Source organism: Hypanus sabinus, chromosome 11, assembly GCF_030144855.1.
Source record: "Hypanus sabinus isolate sHypSab1 chromosome 11, sHypSab1.hap1, whole genome shotgun sequence".
In the NCBI taxonomy this organism is placed as follows: domain Eukaryota; kingdom Metazoa; phylum Chordata; class Chondrichthyes; order Myliobatiformes; family Dasyatidae; genus Hypanus; species Hypanus sabinus.
Genome location: NC_082716.1, coordinates 113,131,797 through 113,153,268, shown reverse-complemented (window position 1 = coordinate 113,153,268; position 21,472 = coordinate 113,131,797). Strand labels below are relative to the sequence as shown.

The 21,472-nt window shown below is 44.1% G+C and overlaps 2 protein-coding genes across 2 annotated transcripts; both read left to right on the top strand.

Annotated features, from left to right (window-relative positions):
• Positions 1–420: 420 nt before the first annotated feature.
• LOC132402306 (heterogeneous nuclear ribonucleoprotein A1-like 2) lies at positions 421–2,143 on the top strand. Its single transcript, XM_059985172.1, has one exon. It carries the CDS (start codon positions 421–423, stop codon positions 748–750), a length of 330 nt encoding a protein of 109 aa, XP_059841155.1. The 3' UTR covers positions 751–2,143.
• Positions 2,144–6,133: 3,990 nt separating this feature from the next.
• Positions 6,134–18,982, top strand: LOC132402305 (centrosomal protein CCDC61-like). The gene is made up of 5 exons (XM_059985171.1): positions 6,134–6,263; positions 11,753–11,831; positions 12,774–12,828; positions 15,289–15,358; positions 16,580–18,982. The coding sequence occupies exons 1-5, from the start codon at positions 6,149–6,151 to the stop codon at positions 16,672–16,674; spliced, it is 414 nt and encodes a 137-aa protein (XP_059841154.1). The 5' UTR covers positions 6,134–6,148; the 3' UTR covers positions 16,675–18,982.
• The last annotated feature ends 2,490 nt before the right edge of the window (positions 18,983–21,472 follow it).

Genomic DNA, 21,472 nt, shown 5'->3' with positions numbered 1-21,472 from the left:
AGGAAGTATTTGGGGCCCGCCCGGGTGTCAGGGAGTCTTTCCGGTGCAACATGGCGGCGGAGTGGCTCTGTCAGCTCTTTGTAAGCGGCCTCAGCTTTGAAACGGTGTGAGGGGACCTCAGAACCCATTTCGGGCAATGGGGCCGGATAACCGACGGCGTCGTGGATTGATTACATCTACTATTATTTCTCTTATCATTTCGCATTTCCCCTCCTCTTCCCACTACTTTCAAATCTCTTACTATCTTTCCTTTCGGTTAGTCCTGACAAAGGGTCTCGGCCCGAAACGTCAACAGCGCTTCTCCTTACAGATGCTGCCTGGCCTGCTGTGTTCCACCAGCATTTTGTGTGTGTTGTGATGTGATTACCAGGCGCACCCGAGGCTTCGGCTTTGTTACCTATTCTCCGCTGAGCGAGGCGGATGCCGCAACGGCCGCCAGGCCTCATCCGTTACATGGTCGATGTCAGACGATTCGTGCCGAAGGAAGACTCGAACAAGCCGGGCTTCAACATCAAAGTGAAGAAGCTCTTCATGGTCGGCATCAGAGAATACCTCAACGAAGGCGATTTACGGAGTTACTTCTCCGATTATGGGTTGATTGAAAATGTGGATGTGGCCTGTGACCACAACACTGTCAAGAAAAGAGGCTTTGCCTCTGTGCACTTCCAGGGCTATGATTCTGTGGATAAAGCTGTTATCCAGAGGCACCACACGATTAAAGCTTCAAAACTTCCACAATCATCCCTGTAACAAAGAAATCAGTTGTAGCCTGTCTGAATGATTACCGTCCCGTTGCCCTGACCCCCATAGTGATGAAATGTTTTGAACGGATTGTCAAGCCTCATATCACAGCCAGCCTCCCCTCATTGCTGGATCCTCTACAGTTTGCTTATCGTCCAAATCGCTCTACGGAGGATACAATATCCACCACACTGCACACAGTTCTCTCTCACTTGGACAACAAAGACACATGCCAGAATCCTGTACATTGATTTCAGTTCAGCGTTCAATACCATCATCCTGCAGAGACTAGTGGAGAAACTGTCGCTGCTTGGCCTTAACACTGCCATGTGTCGCTAGATTCTGGATTTCTTGACAGAGAGACCACAGTCAGTCCATGTTGGCAGGAACATCTCTGACTCCATCACACTGAGCACTGGATCCCCACAAGGCTGTGTGCTCAGCCCACTGCTGTTTACACTGCTAACACATGACTGCGGCCAGATTCAAGGAGAGCCTGATCATTAAATTTGCTGATGATACCACAGTGGTGGGGCTCATCAGCAAAAATGATGAAACAATGTACAAGGAGGAGGTCAAACACCTAGAGAGCTGGTGCAGTGACAACAACTTGATGCTTAATGTCACCAAGACCAAGGAGATGATCGTCGATGTCAGACGGTCTCAGCCTGAGCACACACCCCTCAGCATCAGCGGCTCCACAGAAGAGAGTGGAAAACATCAAGTTCCTTGGGGTGCAGATCTTGGACAATCTCACCTGGTTCAGAAACACCACTGGGATTGTGAATCGAGCCCAGCAGAGATTGCACTTCTTGAGGAAGCTTAAACAAGCATCGATCCCCACTAACATCTTAACTAAATTCTACAGAGGAGGGGTTGAGAGTGTGCTGACCTTTTGCATCACAACCTGGTACTCCAGCTGCAGTGCTGCTGACAAAAAAGCCTTGCAGAGGGTGGTTAGGGGAGCAGAGAAGGTTATTGGGGTCTCCCTACCTTTTGTCCAAGACCTCTTTCAGAGTCGATGCCTCCAGAAGACACGGTACATTATTAAAGACCCCTCACACCCTCTCCATGAACTATTTGTTCTGCCATCAGGTAAACGTTACAGAGCATCAAAACTAAAACCACAAGACTATTAAACAGCTTCCTCCCACAGGCAATCAGACTGCTAAATAGCTGCTCTACCTGACTCTGCTTTGGACACTTTTAACTTGCACTGGACACTCATAACTTGTTTTTAACTGACATGTGGCTGTTGTGTTTTACTATTTATTATTATGTTTATTATTTAGTGTTGCATTTGTTATGTTATGATTGCACTGCTCCTGGGAAACGCTGTCTCATTCTGCCCTACAGAGCTGATGTACGGTTAGAATGACAATAAAAGTTTTTGAATCTTGAATCTTAGAGGCTACCGGTGTGAAGTCAAGAAGAGGCTGTCGAACGAAGAGAGGCAGAGCGGAAGTACATCTCACGGTCGAACTGGCAGCTTTCCCCAAAGAGATGGTTGGAGTGATGGCAGTTTTGGGAATTCTGCCGGGTACACTAATACAAGGTGGCGGCTGTGGCTACGGTGATTGAGGAGGCTGCTTTGGTAGCTATGGCAATGTTGGCCATCCCCGACGTGATTGTTCCTTCTCTGGAGGATGTTGTTGTCCTCACATTGGGAGCAATAGAGGCGGTGGTGGATGCGATCATGGTAATTTCCCATTTAGCCATGATAACTTCGGAAGCTATTCCCCTGAGCCGTCCCATGAGAGGTAGGGGCGGTATGGACCCTACAGAGGAGATTAATGTGTCTGTTGAAGCAGTACAGAGATTATGGTGGCTATGCCCTTCATTTTGTTTGTGAGGGGTGGCTGGGGGGAGGAAAACTCTGTTCAAGAAAACTGCACAAATTTTAGTCAACTTATGTTCACAATTAACTGCATTGAATAAAAAAAGGTTTAAAGGAGTCAGATCAAAGACAAAGACCAGTTTGTTGTCAATGTAGCAATCTATATATGTACAAAAACTCACTTGAAGCAGCATCAAAGCAGAACAAAAGAGCTGGCCATTGGCCTCGGATGGATGTGGGGCACATTGTTGTCAGTGGTGCTGAGAATCAGATTTGGGGTTAACAGCACTGTCATATGTCGTGAAATTTGTTAACTTTGCGGCAGCAGTGCATTGAAACACAATAATAAAGATAATAAACGTGAATTAATGTATGAGAATATATATGTAAATTAAACAGTACAAAGATAGAAATAAAAAGTAGTGCAGTCGTGTTCATGGGTTAAATATCCATTCAGTAATTGCATGGCAGAGGAAACAAGCTGTTCCTGAATCATTGAGTGCGTGCCTTCAGTTTTCTGTACCTGCTTCCTGATGGTAACAATGAGAAGAGGGCATGTCCTAGGTGGTGGGGATTCTTATTGATGGATGCCACATGTTTGAGGCATCACACCTTGAAGATGTCCTGTGTACTATGGAGTCTGGTGCCCATGATGGAGCTTGCAGAGTTTTCAATTCTGCAGCTTATTTCAATCCTGTGCAGTAGCCACCCCCCACATTCCACCATACCTGACAGTGATGTAGCCTGTTAGAAATCTCTTCATGGTAGAACTGTATAAATTTGTGAGTATGCTGGGTGACATGCCAATTCTCAAACTCCTAAAGAAATATAGCCACTGTTGTGCCACCTTTGTAGCTTTATAGAAAGATAGAAAACCTGCAGCACAATACAGGCCCTTTGGCCCACAAAATTGAGCCGAACATGTCCCTACCTTAGAAATTATTAGGCATACCTATAGCCCTCTATTTTACTAAGCTCCATGTACCTTTCGAAAAGCCTGTTAAAAGACCCTGTCGTATCTGTCTCCACCACAGTTGCTGGCAGCCCATTCCACGCACTCACCACTCTCTGAGTAAAAAACTTGCCCCTGACATCTCCTGTGTACCTGCTCCCCAGCACCTTACACCCGTGTCCTGAGTGGCAACCATTTCAGCCCTGGGAAAAAGCCTCCGACTATCCACACGATCCAATGCTTTTCATCATCTTGTACACCTCTATCAGGTCACCTCTCATCCTCCATCACTCCAAGGAGAAAAGGCCAAGTTCACTCAACCTATTCTCATAAGGCATGCTCTCCAATCCAGGCAACATCCTTGTAAATCTCCTCTACACCCTTTCTATGACTTCCACATCCTTCCTGTAGTGAGGCGACCAGAACTGAGCACTACTCCAAATGGGGTCCTATATAGCTGCAACGTTACCTCTCGGCTCCTAAATTAAATTCCATGATTGATGAAGGCCAGTACACCATACACCTTAACCACAGAATATAGCAGGCCTACAGCAGATGCCATCTTGTTGGCTCTTCATACAACCCTGGAAAATCCAGACAGCAAAGATGCATACATCAGGAAACTCTATTGATTATAGCTCAGAATTTAACCATCATTCCTTCAAAACTAATCAGTAAACTCCAAGTCCTGAGCCTCAATACCCCCTGTGTAATTGGATCCTGGATTTTCTCACTTGTTGACTCCAGTCAGTTCAGATTGGCAAAAACATCTCCACAACCTCCATGAGCACAGGAGCACGACGGGGATGTGTACTTAGCCCCCTGTTCTACGCACAGTCACACCTATGACTGTGTGGCTTAGTAAAGCACCAACACCACGTGTTAATGGCACTACTGTTGTGGGCTGTATCAAAGGGGGTGATGAATCAGCATACAGAAGGAAGACTGAAAGTTTAGTAAACACAAAGTACACTGCAGATGCTGTGCTCAAATCAAGGGGTACAAAAAAGCAGTTCGGTTGGAGGAACAACATCTCATATACTGTCTGGGTAGTCTCCAGCCCCTTGGTATGAACATTGAATTCTCCAACTCCTGGTAATTCCCTCCCTCTCCCTTACCCCACCCCACCTTCACTCTGTCTCCTCTTCTAGCTGCCTATCACCACTCATGACTCTGCCTTCTTCTACCCATACTGCTTTCCCCTTAGATTCCTTCTTCACCTCTCCTGCCTATCCTCTCCCCCACCCCTTGATCTTTCCTCTGATTGGTTTTCCACCCTCACCCCACCTTCTTTATAGGGCCCCTGCCCCCTCCTCCTTTAGTCCTGACGAAGGGTCTCGACCCGAAACGTTGACTGCTTCCTTCAACAGATGCTGCCCGACCTGCTGAGTTCATCCAGCTTTTTTGTACGACTTGAGATTGAAAGTTTGGCTGAGTGATGTAATAACAACACCCTCTCACTCAATGTCAATGAGACCAAGGAATTACTTGGCTACAGGCTACAGAAGGATTTAGACAGATTAGGAGAATGGGCAAAGAAATGGCAGATGGAATACAATGTTGGGAAGTGTATGGTCATGCACTTGGGCAGAATAAATGAAAGGGTTGACTATTTACAAAATGGAGAGAAAATACAAAAATCGGAGGTACAAAGGAACTTGGGAGTCCTTATGCAGAATTCTCCAAAGGTTAATTTGCAGGTTGAGTCTGTGGTGAGGAAGGCAAATTTATTTAGAGAATACTGGAGTATAAAAGCAAGGGTGTAATGTTGAGACCTATTGTGGGCAGTTTTGGGCCCCTTAGAAAGGATGTGATGAAACTGGAGAGGGATAAAGGAGGTTCACAAAAATGATTCCAGACCTGAACGGTTTCTCATATGAAGTGCGTTTGATGGCTCTGGGCCTGTATTCACTAGAATCCTGAAGAATGAGGGCTGAGCACATTGAAACCTATTGAAAGGTGAAAGGGCTTCATAGAGTGGACATGGAGAGGATGGTTCCTGTGGTGGGAATGTCTAAGACCCAACGACACAGACTCAGAATATAGAGGTGTCCTGTCAGAACGGAGATAAGAAGGTATTTCTTTAGCCAGAGGATGGCGAATCTGTGGAATTCTTTGCTACAGACAGCGTGGAGACCAAGCCTTTGTATTTAAGACAGAGACTGATAAATTCTTGATTGGTCAGGGCATAAAGAGATACAAGGAGAAGGCAGGGGATTGGGGCTGAAAGGAAAATTGTATCAGCCATGATGAAATGGCAGGTCAGACTCGATGGGCCAAATGGCCTAATTCTGTTCTTATTACCCATTCCTCTGGAAGCAGACAGATGTTTGAAAGATCAGGGTTTAAGGGATCAATAGGGATCTGACACTAAGGAGATGTTGCCTGGGGCAGGTCAGCCATGATGATAATAGAGGAGCAGGCTTGACTGACCTCCTCCAGACCCTATTTTCTTGTATTTCTTGCATGCATTGTGAACGTGAGCATGGATATTGTACGGTCAAGTCTCAGGAGAGGGATCTAGCCCACCTGAGGGCTCTGAGCAACCTGCGGTCCATTTCTGCATTGACTCTTGCAACCACAATCTCTCGTGCAGCTTGAGGAAAATCCACAGGAAAATGAACGGCCTGGCCAGCAACGAGCGAGGACGCACAAAGTCCCGGAACTGCTCGCGGGATGGCAGCACCAGCAGGATGCGAGTGGGTAGTGGAGTCCACACTCGTAGCTCCTCAGGTATGGAAGACCTCATGAAGTGAATGGGTGGGGAAGCAGAGGTCTGAATTGCACTGGGAAGAACATCTGGGTAGTTGCACTATGCCAGCTGGGAAGAACTTATCCCCAATGAGAACAATTAGAGATGGTTGGTATGACGTTGTGGCCGTCACTGAGTCATGGCTGAAAGAAGGCCGTAGTTGGGAGCTTAACATCAAAGGATATACTTTGTATTGAAAGGACATGCAGGAAGGCATAGGCAGTGGTGTGGCTCTGTTGGTAAGAGATGGAATTACGTCTTCAGAAAGAGGTGACGGTCAGAGAATGCTGAATCTTTGTAGGTGGAGTTTAGAAACTGTAAGGGTTAAAACACCATTATGGGAATCATATAAAGGCCTCCAAACAGCAGCCAAGATGTGGGGTTGAGATTGCAAAGGGAGCTGGAAAAGTACAAAGTAAGTTCAGGACTGCATAAAAGCCAAGGAAAGGGCATATAAAATCGCAAATGTGAGTGGGTTGTTGGATGATTGGGAAGCTTTTAAAATTTAACATAAGGCTATAAGAAGGGAAAAGATAAAATATGAGGGTAGACCAGCTAATAATATAAAGCACGATATCAAGTTTTTTCAGTTACGTAAAGAGTAAAATGGAGGTGAGAGCTGATATTGGACCACTGGAAAATGATGCTGTTGAAAGTTTCCTAATAGGCCAGGGCATCAAAGGATATGGCGGGAAGGCAGGTGTATGGGGTTGAGTGGGATCCCAGATCAGCCATGATGGAATGGCATAGCAGACTCGATGGTCTAATTCTGATCTTATGTCTTATGATCTCGTGGTCTTCAAGTGCAGTGGGTGGGGGGGGGGGGGAGGTACAGGGCGAGAAGAGTCTTTTTTTTCTTAGGTGTGTTCAGGAAGGTTTCTTGACACAATATGTAGATAAGCCTACAAGAGGAGAGGCTGTACTTGATCTGGTATTGGGAAATGAACCTGGTCAGGTGTCAGGTCTCTCACTGGGAGAGCATTTTGGAGATAGTGATCACAATTCCATCTCCTTTACTACAGCATTGGAGAGGGACAGGATCAGACAAGTTAGGGAAACGTTTAATTGGAGTAAGGGGAAATATGAGACTATCAGGCAGGAACTTGGAAGCATAAATTGGAAACAGATGTTCTCAGGGAAAAGTACAGAAGAAATGTGGCAGGTGTTCAGGGGATTTTTGTGTGGCTTTCTTAGCAGGTACGTTCCAATGAGACATAGAAAGGATGGTAGGGTACAAGATCCACGGTGTAGAAAGGCTGTTGTAAATGTAGTCGAGAAGAAAAGAGCTTATGAAAGGTTCAAAAAGCGAGGTAGTGATAGGAATCTATAAGGCTAGAAGGAAGGAGCTTAATAATGAAATTAGGAGAGCCAGAAGGTGCCGGATGGATTGCTGTATTACTCATGTTGTTCCATTGTTTAAAAAGGGTTCTAAGAGTAAACCTAACAATGATAGGCCTGTAAGTTTGACATCAGTGGTGGGTAAATTAATGGAAAGTATTCTTAGAGATGGTATACATAATTATTTAGATAGACAGGGTCTTATTAGGAACAGTTAACATGGATTTGTGCATGGAAGGTCATGTTTGACAAATCTTAGTGAATTTTTTGAAGAGGTTACTAGGAAAGTTGACAAGGGTAAAGCAGTGGATGTTGTCTATATGGACTTCAGTAAGACCTTTGACAAGGTTCCACACGGGAGGTTAGTTAGGAAGGTTCAATCGTTAGGTATTAATATTGAAGTAGTAAAATGGATTCAACAGTGGCTGGATGGGAGATGCCAGAGAGTAGTGGTGGATAACTGTTTGTCAGGTTGAAGGCTAGTGGTGTGCATCAGGGATCTGTACTGGGTCCAATGTTGTTTGCCATATACATTAAAGATCTGGATGATGGGGTGGTAAATTGGATTAGTAAGTATGCAGATGATACTAAGTTAGGTGGCGTTGTGGATAATGAAGTAGGTTTTCAAAGCTTGCAGAGAGATTTAGGCCAGTTAGAAGAGTGGACTGAAACATGGCAGATGGAGTTTAATGCTGATAAGTGTGAGGTGCTACATTTTGGTAGGACTAATCAAAATAGGACATACATGGTAAATGGGAGGGCATTGAAGAATGCAGTAGAACAGAGTGATCTAGGAATAATGGTGCATAATTCCCTGAGGGTGGAATCTCATGTGGATAGGGTGGTGAAGAAAGCTTTTGGTATGCTGGCCTTTATAAATCATAGCATTGAGTATAGGAGTTGGGATGTAATGTTAAAATTGTACAAGGCATTGGTAAGGCCAAATTTGGAGTATTGTGTACAGTTTTGGTCACCAAATTATAGAAAAGATGTCAACAAAATAGAGAGAGTACAGAGAAGATTTACTAGACTGTTACCTGGGTTTCAGCACCTAAGTTACAGGGAAAAGTTGAACAAGTTAGGTCTTTATTCTTTGGAGCGTAGAAGGTTGTGAGGGGACTTGATAGTGATATTTAAAATTACGAGGGGGATAGATAGAGTTGACGTGGATAGACTTTTTCCATTGAGAGCAGGGGAGATTCAAACAAGAGGACATGAGTTGAGAGTTGGAGGGCAAAAGTTTAAGGGTAACACGAGGGGGAACTTATTTACTCAGGGAGTGGCAGCTCTGTGGAACGAGCTTTCAATAGAAGTGGTAGAGGCGGGTTTGATATTGTCATTTAAAGTAAAATTGTATAGGTATATGGACAGGAAAGGAATGGAGGGTTATGGGCTGAGTGCGGGTCAGTGGGACTAGGTGAGAGTAAGCGTTCGGCACAGACTAGAAGGGCTGAGATGGCCTGTTTCCGTGCTGTAATGGTTATATGGTTATAAGGGACCATGAGAAGGCCTTGACGGACAGGATTAAGGTAAACCCCAAGGCATTCCACAAGTATGTGAAGAGCAAGAGGATAAGATGTGAGAGAATAGGACCAATCAAGTGTGACAGTGGAAAAGTGTATATGGAACCAGAGGAAATAGCGGAGGTACTTAATGAATACTTTGCTTCAGTATTCATTACAGAAAAGGATCTTGGTATTTGTAGGGATGACTTGCAGTGGACTGAAAAGCTTGAGCATATAGACATTAAGAAAGAGGATGTGGTAGTGCTTTTGGAAAGCATCAAGTTGTATAAGTCACCGGGGCCAGATGGGATGTACCCCAGGCTACTGTGGGAAGTGAGGGAGGAGATTGCTGAGCCTCTGGCAATGATCTTTGCATCATCAGTGAGGACGGGAGAGGTTCTGGAGGATTGGAGGGTTGCGGATGTTGTTCCCTTATTCATAAAAGGGAGTAGGGATAGCCCAGGAAATTATAGGCCAGTGAGTCTTACTTCAGTGGTTGTTAAGTTGATGGAGAAAACCCTGAAAGGCAGGATTTATGAAAATTTGGAGAGGCATAATATGATTAGGAATAATCAGCATGATTTTTGTCAAAGGGAGATTGATTTTTTTGAGGTTGTGACTAAACACATTGATGAAGGTAGAGCCGTAGATATAGTGTGTATGGATTTTAGCAAGGCATTTGATAAGGTACCCCATGCAAAGCTTATTGAGAAAGTAAGGAGGCATGGGATCCAAGGGGTCCTTGTTTTGTGGATCCAGAACCGGCTTGCCAGCAAAAGGCAAAGAGTGGTTGTAGATTGGTCATATTCTGCATGGAGGCCGATGACCTGTGGTGTGCCTCGGGGATCTGTTCTGGGACCCCTGCTCTTTGTGATTTTTATAAGTGACCTGAAAGAGGAAGTGGAGGGATCGGTTAGTAAATTTGCTGATTACACAAAGGTTGGGGGTGTTGTGGATAGTGTGGAGGGCTGTCAGAGGTTACAGCGGGACATTGAAAGGATGCAAAACTGGGCTGAGAAGTGGCAGGTGGAATTCAACCCAGATACGTGTGAGGTGGTTCATCTTGGTAGGTCAAATATGATGGCAGAATATAGCATTAATGTTAAGACTCTTGGAAGTGTGGAGGATCAGAGGGATCTTGGGTTCCAAGTCCATAGGACACTCAAAGCTGCTGTGCAGCTTGACTCTGTGGTTAAGAAGGCATATGGTGCATTGGCCTTCATCAGTTGTGGGATTGAGTTTAAGAGCTGAGAGGTAATGTTGCAGCTATATAGGACTCTGGTCAGACCCTACCTGGAGTACTGTGTTCATTTCTGGTTGCCTCACTATAGGAAGGACGTGGAAACCTTAGAAAGGGTGCAGAGGAGATTTACAAAGATGTTGCCTGATTGGGGAGCATGCCTTATGAGAATAGGTTGAGTGAACTTGGCCTTTTCTCCTTGGAGTGACGGGGGATGAGAGATGACCTGCTATACAAGATAATGAGAGGCATTGATCGTATAGAAAGTCAGAGGCTTTTCCCCAGGGCTGAAATGGCTAACATGAGAGGGCACAGTTTTAAGGTGCTTGGAAGTAGGTACAGAGATGTCGGGTAAGTTTTTTACGCAGGGAGTGGTGAGTACGTGGAATGGGCTGCCTGCTGCGGTGGTGGAGGTGGATACGATAGGGTCTTTTAAGAGACTCCTGGATGGCTACATGCAGCTTAGAAAACTAGAGGATCTATGCGTAACCCTAGGTAGTTCTAAGGTAGGGACATGTTTGGCACAGCTTTGTGTGCCAAAGGGCCTGTATTGTGCTGCAGTTGTCTGTTTTCCTATCTCCAGTTGTGGTCGCACCCAAACTCAGTGGAAAAAGACTTCTTGCATTTACCATATCCAAACCCCTCATAATTTTGTATACCTCTATCAAATCTCCTCTTAGTCTTCTACATTCTAAGTCCTAACCTTTCCAATCTTTCCTTTTAACTCAGGTCCTCCGGACTTTACAACATCCTTGCACATTTTCTCTGCACTCTTTCAACCTTATTTACAGCTTTCCTGTAGGTTGGTGACCAAAACTGCACACAACACTCCAAGTTAGGCCACACCAATGTCTTGTACAGCTTCAACATAACATCCCATCTCCTCTACTCAGTACTTTGACTTATGAAGGCCAAAAGCTTTCATTACAATCCTAACTACCTGTGACACCAACGTCAATGAATTATGGACCTGTAATCCCAGATCCCTTTGTTCTACAGCACTCCTCAGTGCCCGACCTTTCACTGTGTAAAATCTAATGAGTGAAATTCTGAGAATGAAAAGGTTAATGTATGAGAGTGATGGCTCTGGGCCATCATTTACTCCCTGTATACCCATGACTGTGTCGCCACCCACAGCTTTAATCAGCTCATTGGATTTACCCAAGACACTACATTGATTGGCCTAATCTCAAACAATAACAGCATTCAGCTGCATATAGCCATCAGCAATCTGATAGTTGTAGCAATAGGTGTTTATCTAATCTGTGGAGAATGGTGTCATGGACCCTGTGCAATACACACTTGAAGATTGTAGTGCCTGCAGGGTCGGGACTATGGAAAGTTACCCTTCAGTGGGATCTTGCTCACATTGTTGTATCTCTTGCAGCAGAAAATGTTCGAAGCAGATTCTCCTCAGCGAGCTCAGTCAGTAACTTCGAGGACAACGGGTCAGCAGGCAATTCCAGGTATGGTGGTGACTGAGGTGGGCAGAGCTCCCACTGAGTTGTGACTCCAGTGTTGTGAGGGTAGGGAAAGCTTCTGTGCCTTAAAGTTCTCATATGTGATATTCCTTTATTCATCTGAAATTGTGCTCAGTAGTAATAACGGGTTATCAAGCAATCCCTTAGTCTATTGAAATTCAATGTTAAGAGGGCTTACAGTGGTGCTAGAAAGTTTGTGAACCCTGTGGAATTTTTTCTATTTCTGCATAAATATCACCTAAAATATGATCAGGTCTTGTACAAAGTTAACATTTCAGTTCAAAGTTTTAGAATCAGAATTGAAAAAATGAGGACTTAAGTTAGTTTCAAACTGAAAAGATGGTGGTAGATATTTTACAGAGTGTGGTGTTTGAGGGAAAAACTGGAGGGCTATGAGGGAGAGAATCTGGGTTCCTAACCTGGGGTCCATGGATCCCTCGCTTAATGGTGTTGGTCCATGGCATAATAAAGGTTGGGAACCCGTGGACTGATCTTGGAGTGGGGTTTAAAGGTTGGCATAACGTTACGGGCCAAAGGGCCTGTACTGTTCTATGTTTTAGTTTATAGTTCCTTTAAAGAGTATGATTGTGCCCCTGTGCCCAAATAACCTCCTCAGCTGTAGGTGCCTTGTATTAAGCTTTGTCCGATTCACTTGGCGGCTTAGGCCCAAGGTGCCCGCTGTGTCACTTCCTTACTGATTCAGAAACTTGCTGAGAAATGATGATGAGGGTCTGGGCCCAAAACATTGACTCTTTATTCCACGCCATAGGTGCTGCCTGACCTGCTGAGTTCCTCCAGCATGTTTGTGTGTTATTGTGGATTTCCAGCATCTGCAGAATCTCTTGTGTTTCTGAGTAATGATGCTGATTGCTGGTAATTCTGATTTAGCCTGTATTACAGCTTCTTCCTTTCCCTCTCTTCCAACAGATTGCAAAGAGTCAGAAAACCATTGGCATCAGCTTCCTGGACCAGTCCCAACTTGGTAAGTCCCTGGAAAAAATAAGCTTCACCACTAATGTTCTTTGTGCCAAGTTCTACTGTACTCATATCAGTGATACCTGCATCCCAAATATATTTATTACAAGCTCCTAATTGTCTCTGTGACAGTGGTAGTGATGATAAGTTGCCTCCCTTAAGTGCTGATGCCCTTGTAAAGATGCTCCCACATTGTCTGGGAATGGGACCCTGCAACAATGAGAGAATGGCAACACATTTCCAATGGTTTGTGGAATACGAGGCAAACCGGTTAATATTCGGAGGTCCTTCCTTCGAGGCTGTGAGCTTGGGAAGGGTTGTTGGCTGGTCTGCTGTAGTGTACTTGACTTTGAAGACACAGCAGCCCAGGTAGAATGAGAGTGGAAGGAGTCAGTGTTCAGACACTTCAAATGGGCAAGTTACCATTTGCCACCAAGCAAGGCTTCCTGATGCTCAAAGATTTCAATTTCAATTCCAATTCCCATTCCTATTGTTCCCACATGTTGGTCCATGACCTCCTCTTGTGCCAAGGTGAAGCCACCTTAAATTCCCCTGGGTCTGCTCCATGAATATTAATTTCTCCTTCTGGTAAACTAGTTCCCGCCCCCCTCTATTCCCCACTTTGACCTTTTACCTCTTCTCAACTACCTATCATTTACCCCTGGTTCCTGTTCTCCTCCTATTGTCCACTCTCTTCTCCAGCCTTTGACCTTTCCTACCCAACTAGCTTCACTTCTCACCTTCTTGCTAGCCTCCTCCCCCTCCCCCCACCTTTTTACTCTGGTGTCTTCCCCATTCCTTTCCAGTCCTGAAGAAGTGTCTCAGCTCAAACTGTCGACTGTTTATTCATTTCCATAGATGCTACCTGACCTGCTGAGCTCCTCCAGCATTTTGTGTGTGTTGTTTTAGTCAAGCCAAATGATTTGTCCTGGATGGTGCTGAGCAGCTGGAGTTCTTGCAGAGCCTCCGTCTGTGCAATAAACAGGAATCTCATCACACTGTTGGCCTCGATTGGTTTAAGCCTTGTCCTCTGATGATAGTGTTGATCTCTCTCTCAATACTCCTTCTCAACATGGGATTAGTTTGGGTTGGCTTCGTGGTCAGTGCAAGCATGGTTGGGCGGGCCAAAAGGTCTGTCGTCTGTTGTTCTATGTAGTGTGAGCATTGAGGAATTTCTGCATGATGGAAAGCTCCTCCAAACAATGTATACTTTAGTAAGTATTTTAAGTTGTTAAAGTAAATTTATTATCGTACATATGTGTCACCATGAGATTAATTTTCTTGCAGGCATACTCAATGTCCATAATAGAATAATAACCATATTAGACCATATCAACCAGTGTGCAAAAGACAATGAACTGTACAAATACAAAATGAAAGAGACAATAATAAATACATAGCAATAGATATTAAGAACATGAAATGAAGAGATCTTGAAAGTGACTTCATGGGTTGTGGGAACATTTAAATGATGGGGCAAATGAAATGGAGTTAAGTCCCCTCTGGTTCAAGAGCTTGATAGTTCAGGGGTAATCCCTGTTGCTGTGAGTCCTGCACTCCTATGCGTTCGTCCCAATGGCAGCAGTGAGAAGAGAGCATGCCCTGGGTGGTGGGCATTCCTTATGATGTATGCTGCTATGTGTGACTATGTTTCATGTAGGTGTGTTCAATGGTAGGGAGGGCTTTACCCATGATGGATACAACAACTTTTCCCTCAGGTCCTCAATTTTGTTCTCCATCGACTGCACATATGCTAACAAAATGCTGGGTAGAGGAGGTCTCATTCCTACCCCTCTGCCTTGCTTGCAGCCATGGCGATTAATCTTCATCCACTTAAAGATACCTGCTTGCTTGAAAGTTAAGTCTGCTGAGTCCTCAGAAGATTGTGAAATCTGAGGGATATTTAAAAATACATTGCTTAAATTAAATGCTGCAGATTGCAGTTAGAGTAATTCAACAGTAGTATACTTAAAAGTATTGCACGCAGCCTGCAGAACATTGCCATGGTTCTAGCCATCATTTTGTGCATTTAAAAAACAGAAGAGAGACTTGCATTTTTAAGACCTTTCATGACATCCTGATTTCCCAAAATGACCAATGCTTGTATGACATGTGACAACCCATTTATGCTTCCAACAGCAGCAATGTGATGCTTCATTTTGTGATGTCGATTGAGGCTTAGTCTTGGAGTAGGTTTATGGGGAGCATGATTACTAATTTCATCTTATCTTAAATTACAAGTTCGAAAGTGCTTGGCAATGTATGGTACGGCAGATTTGACTGCAGCGTTTCATGGGAGATTTGGACAGTCTTATAAGGACATTTGTCATACTCTTGAGGAAAGGGCAGGATGTGGAATTAGCTGAAGGGCTTGTCTAAAGAGCTAGCAAAGATAGGATGGGCTGAATGGATTCATTTGCTGCAGCTTTCCAAGAAATAAGAGCAGCTTCATATTCTGTTTTCTCAGCCTCGGAGGAAGCCCAAACAGAAGCGTTTGGCCAGCACCCCCACAAAATCAAACAAGATGTCTGACAAAGGTAAGAAGGTGCTATAGACTGGACACTGCTCACACCTGTCCAGTCTAGATGAAGACAGACTGGATGAAGTCTAGATGAAGCGTACTTTGTAAAAAAAGTTGTTATTAACTGCTGTATAATCAGCAGTCCTGCTGAAGGGGCACTGTACAAACTGTTGGCTGTTTGTTCCCCTCCATAGATGCTGAGTTCCTTATTCCCTGTCCGCGGTGTCCTATGGGTTATTCCAATGGGAACTGTTGGAATACAGACCATACAAAATTTGTAAAACTGCCCAAGTGTTACTGGGGAAGATTATTCCTGATGGGTGGAAAGTAGTTCAGGCAATGGTACAATGGGGTCTGTAACTGGAAGATGATGACAAGGGAAATGTTTCAGAGTCAGGTTTATTTTCACTGATACGTGATGAAAGTTGTTTTGAGGCAGCAGTATACATAATATATACCATAAATTACAATAAGATACGTATTATATATAGAGTGCCTATAAGTAGTATTCACCCCCTCCCCCTGTACATATTTTACACAAAGTTTTCATATTTTATTGTTTTACAACATTGAATCACAGTGGATTGAACTAATCAACAGAAAAAGACACTGGTGTCAAAGTAAAAACAGATCTCTACCAAGGGATCTAAATTAATTACAAATATAAAACACACCAAATCATTATTGGTGCAGCCAGTTGGTTTCAGAAGTCATATAATTAGTTAATGGAGATCTGTTTTTGGAGACCTGTCTGCAGTCAAGGTGTTTCAATTGATTGTAGTAAAAATATACCTGTATCTGGTGGGGTAATATGCTGTCAACAATTACACCATGAAGACAAAAAAACACACCAAGTGACTTTGCAAAAAGGTTATTGAAAAGCTTAAGTCAGGAGGAGTTACAAGCTTCAGGGTGAGATGGGAGAGACTGCACATCTGTAGCCCTCTGCTAAGCCTCAGGCTCCCTCAGCTCGCTTCCATTTAGGGGGAGCAGCCTTCGACCCCACCAAACTGGGTAATCAGATTGTGTAGGTGCTGTGTGATGTCCCCACCATGCCAAATAACATACAGTATACCATAAACAATTAAATGATTACACACCATAGATCTTACTGAACTATGTACTTAATAGAGATACAATATAAAAGGAAAAAGTAAAAGGCGCCAAACTTATCAAAGTTCAACCACTGGCGGTGGGGGGGGAGAAAGTCTTGGTTCTCACAGACATTTCTTTGCAGAAAACTACCTGGACTCCTGCGACCTTTCTGAAATCGATGCCAGGCTGAACGCTCTGCAGGAGTACATGAAGAAACTGGGAGCGCGGACTGAGTGAGGTGGGTCCCAGACCCTTTGGACGATCACGAATATGAGAAACGTACCAAGGGCAGGGGTGCTGCGTGAGACTGGGGGTGGGAAATGGGACAACAACCTTCACACAGCATCTGCCTGATCCAGGACGTGTCGTGAAGCAACAAGAACTTCATTGTCCAGAACTGTATGTCTGTTGGTTTATTGTAAATAGGAATGTATAAAAATGGGGAAAAGAGTACGCGTTGGAAATCAATTGAGTGCTTTGTGTCGTTTCTGAGTATTTTTATTTTGTCTATTGAACAAATGATTACCCAACAATTATTGGCTACAATGCCACCTGGATAGCACAGTCACTAACTAGAGCAAGAATAGAGTGTCAGACACCTTAATGACTCGTAGCTTGAGAAGTTGAATCCACAGGGCGATTGTGTTTGTTTCAAAGTTATCTAGCGTCTCCCCAAATTTGCATCGATTGCTCATTCCTTTTCTGCTGTGTCTACGTGTTATTCCAATAGGAATTGTCAGAATACAGACCATATTAAATAAGCAAAGGTGTTCAAGCCTTACTGGGGAAGAAGGGAGTACTCCTGTTGGGGGAAGAGTGAACCCCAAGGTAGATGTACAATCTCAATTCGGTGTTTCTGGTTAAAGTACCAGTATCTACCATTCCACACTATTCCAGCTAAGTTTGCTCCTGATTAACTCCAAGAACCTTTTGACAAACTTAGATTTAAGAAGCCTTTCAAGCTTGTGTGGTGTCTAGCCTGATTTCAATGAGCTCAGTAGGCTTTAACTGGTTTATTTTGAGGTAATATTACTCTTGTCTAGATTGGTGAGCACATAATATTGTAAAATACTTCGGACACCTACATTGGAACATAGTACACAGGGCAAAGAATAAATAATTCCAATGTGCCTTTCAGTGATACCCAACCTTTTTATGCCATTATACATGTTGGGAAACCCTTTTACATCATCTGCCTGTTCCCATGCAATCTATCAGGAAGTTCAATCCATCATTCTCCCATTCTGAAGATCCCCTCATTCTCCAATCTGAAATCTGCACTCATTCCACCCTGTTTCCCCACTCCAACAACTCTGGCTTACTTATTACCCATTCCATTTTAACTTTCCTATCATCAACTGCAACCTTGTTTTACTGGTCAGGAACATATCTCCTGGCGCTGGCTTCAAATCTGGATGAATTATGCCAAAGGCCATCTTTCACTGTCTTTCTTAAATATTCCTTGAATGAATTTTGTGATGAACGTGATGATGGCTGATCAGTACCAACTCATGGGATGACCTGTAAAGTTTAATTCTGCCCTGCCTGAGTTTAACCTAAAGTGGCCAGGCCAGATGTGAGTGAACCCCAGGGGTCCAATGAAGTCATAAGGTGTAAGATTTCCACTCAGTGTTTCTGCTGAATGTACATTCACCAATCTAACATTCCACATGAGCCTAGCTGTTTGCTCCTGATTAACTCAAAGAACCTTTTGCCAAACTTAGATCTTAAGAAACCATCCAAGCTTGTGTGCTGTCTAGCTTTCAAATGAGCTCATCTTGCAGAAACTGGTTGGTCGAGCTAATATCCAGATTGCTGAACATCTAATGCTGTGAACTACCTGCGGCTCTCCTGTCTGAATAGTACCACATAGTACTTCAGAAGAGTTGAACACCAAAGGTTTCCATTTTGGAAAGGGTACATTTATCTCATCGGGATTTGTGGATCCAGTAATCTGAATCCTGAGGCTCTCTAACCTTCATGTTGTGACTCTCAACACTCAGATTTAATAGCATCAATTTTCCTGATGTCTCAGATACCAAGGTTGTTGTGACTGGCCACTGAGAGCAGAGTTATTTATTTGCAGTTAGACTTGCTTACTGAATAGTGTCCATTTTCCTTGTCAAATCCTTGATTGCACCTTTAAGTATAACAAGGAAACCCCAAGTGGAGTGAGTCTACTACAAAGATATGTGAAGTATATACTGCGTGATATAATTGTGCAGTCTATCTGAGGTAAGAGTTCTTCCAGTATTGGACTCAGCCACTGTTCAAGGGAGTATTCTTATATCTATACTGATTCCACCATCGGGAGTGCATGTGGATGATTGAGAACAGTAATCTGCCCCAACGACTGGGGTCATGCCATGGACCCAAGGGATCTGTGGGGCCCCAGGTAGGGAACACCTGCCCTGCTATAATAGCCCAGACTATAGTGTGTTGTATTTGGGTGGGGAAGGGAGACAGTACACATCCATACTTGATGGAATTTATTTGTACTGATTTTTCTACAATTTTTGTAAATAAATCTTTTATTCTAATGAAATGTGTGTTGGTCATTTGGCAAAAACCACATCCCAGATACAACAGGTCTATCTCTACACTCACATCTCCCACTGCCTTGTATCACCCCACAGGGGTATATATGGGGTAGATGGGCCAGGCTAACCAATTCAATTCAAGGTTAATTGTCATTCAGCCATACATGAATACAGCCAAACTCAACAGCGTTACTCCAGGGTGAAGGTAGAAGCCTTCTGACGGAACACACCACCATCTTACCAGAAAACAAATTTCACTGCATGCAGAAAAGATTTTCTTTTAATCAGAACAGACACTACAACGCCATGACACATCTGACCTACAGGGTTTTTGTTTTTGTTGGGAAATCTCAGCAACAGTGGAAATCTTTGCAGCAATATATTTATCCTACATATATTCTACATCTGCAAACGTTACAACAGTGGAGTGCAGAACAACACCTTGGAAGCCTAGCCTAGCTGTTAGCACAATGCTTTACAGTACCAGCGACCCAGGTTCAATTCCCACTACTGCCGGCAAGTTTCTACGTTCTCCCACTGGGTGTTCGGTTGGTAGGTTAATTGGTCGTTGTAACTTATCCCAGAATTATGCTGGGATTAAATCAGCTTGAAGGGCCTACTCCACACTGCATTATACATACATATGTACATAAATAAATAAAAGGAAAGCATGAAGTTGCTGCAGCAGATCACAGCTGGTTCCATTCCTGTACCTAATAAAGTCACCACTGACTGTAGGAGGATAAGCTTGCAAGAAGGAAAGAGAAGAGTGTTCCCGAGCTCCAAGCACAAACAAGATGGACGTAAGGGAGCCTGAAGATCCACACCCAAGTTTTCAGGAACAGCTTCTTCCCCTCTGCCATCAGGGAGGAGGTACAGGAGCCTGAAGATCCACACTCAACGAATCAGGAACAGCTTCTTCCCCTCTGCCATCAGGGAGGAGGTACAGGAGCCTGAAGATCCACACCCAAGTTTTCAGGAACAGCTTCTTCCCCTCTGCCATCAGGGAGGAGGTACAGGAGCCTGAAGACCCAAACTCAGCGATTCAGGAACAGCTTCTTCCCCTCTGCCATCAGGGAGGAGATACAGGAGCCTGAAGACCCACACTCAACGAATCAGGAACAGCTTCTTCCCCTCTGCCATCAGGGAGGAGGTACAGGAGCCTGAAGATCCACATCCAAGTTTTCAGGAACAGCTTCTTCCCCTCTGCCATCAGGGAGGAGGTACAGGAGCCTGAAGATCCACACCCAAGTTTTCAGGAACAGCTTCTTCCCCTCTGCCATCAGGGAGGAGGTACAGGAGCCTGAAGACCCAAACTCAGCGATTCAGGAACAGCTTCTTCCCCTCTGCCATCAGGGAGGAGGTACAGGAGCCTGAAGACCCACGCTCAACGAATCAGGAACAGCTTCTTCCCCTCTGCCATCAGGGAGGAGGTACAGGAGCCTGAAGATCCACACCCAAGTTTTCAGGAACAGCTTCTTCCCCTCTGCCATCAGATTTCTAAGTGGACAATGAACCCCTTTTTTATTTCTAAAATAAAGTTAAATAAGTAGTGCAAGAAGAAAAAAAAGTACACACATATAGTATATAATAAAGTACAGTGCCTATAGAAAGTATTCACCCCTCCATGGAAGTTTTCCTGTTGTATTGTTTTACAACATAAAATCAGTGTTTATTTTTTATTTTGACACTGATCAACAGGAAAAGACTCTTTCATGACAAAGTGAAAACATCTGTACAAAGTGATCTAAATTAATTACAAATACAAAATTTGACTGCATAAGTGTTCACCCCCTTAAAGTCGGTACTGTATTCAGTAGATGCACCCTTGGCAGCAATTACAGCCTTGAATCTGTGTGGATGGGTCTCTATCAGCTTTGCACATCTGGACCTTACGATGTTTCCCCTTCTTTAGAAAACTGCTCAAGCTCTGTCAGATTGTATGGGATCATGAGTGAACAGCCCTTTCCAAGTCCAGCCACATATTCCCAAATGAGATGTGTTCTGGACTTTGCCACTCCAGGGCATTAACTTGGTTGTTTTTAAGCTATTCTTGTGAAGTTCTGGCTTTATTCTTGGGGTCACTGTCCTGCTGGGAAACAAGTCGCAGTTCTCTTGCAGATTGCATCACAGTTTCCTCCAGGATTTCCCAGTATTTTGCCCTCGACCTTCACAAGCCTTCCAAGTCCCACTGCAGCACCACCAGGCTTCACGGTAGGGATGGTGTGTTTTCGATGATGAGCGATGTTACAGTTTAGTTTAATGGGCAAAAAAGCTCAATTTTGGTTTCATCAGATGTTAGAACCTTCTTCCCGCTGACTACAGAGTCTCCCACATGCCTTCTGGCAAACTCCAGCCAAGATTTCAGATGAGGAGTTTTTTCAACAGTGGCTTTCTCTTTGCCATTCTCCCATAAAGCTGTGACTGGTGAAGCACCCGGGCAACAGTTGTTATGTTAACTTATCTCTCTCTCGCAGCTTGTTTGGGTTATAATT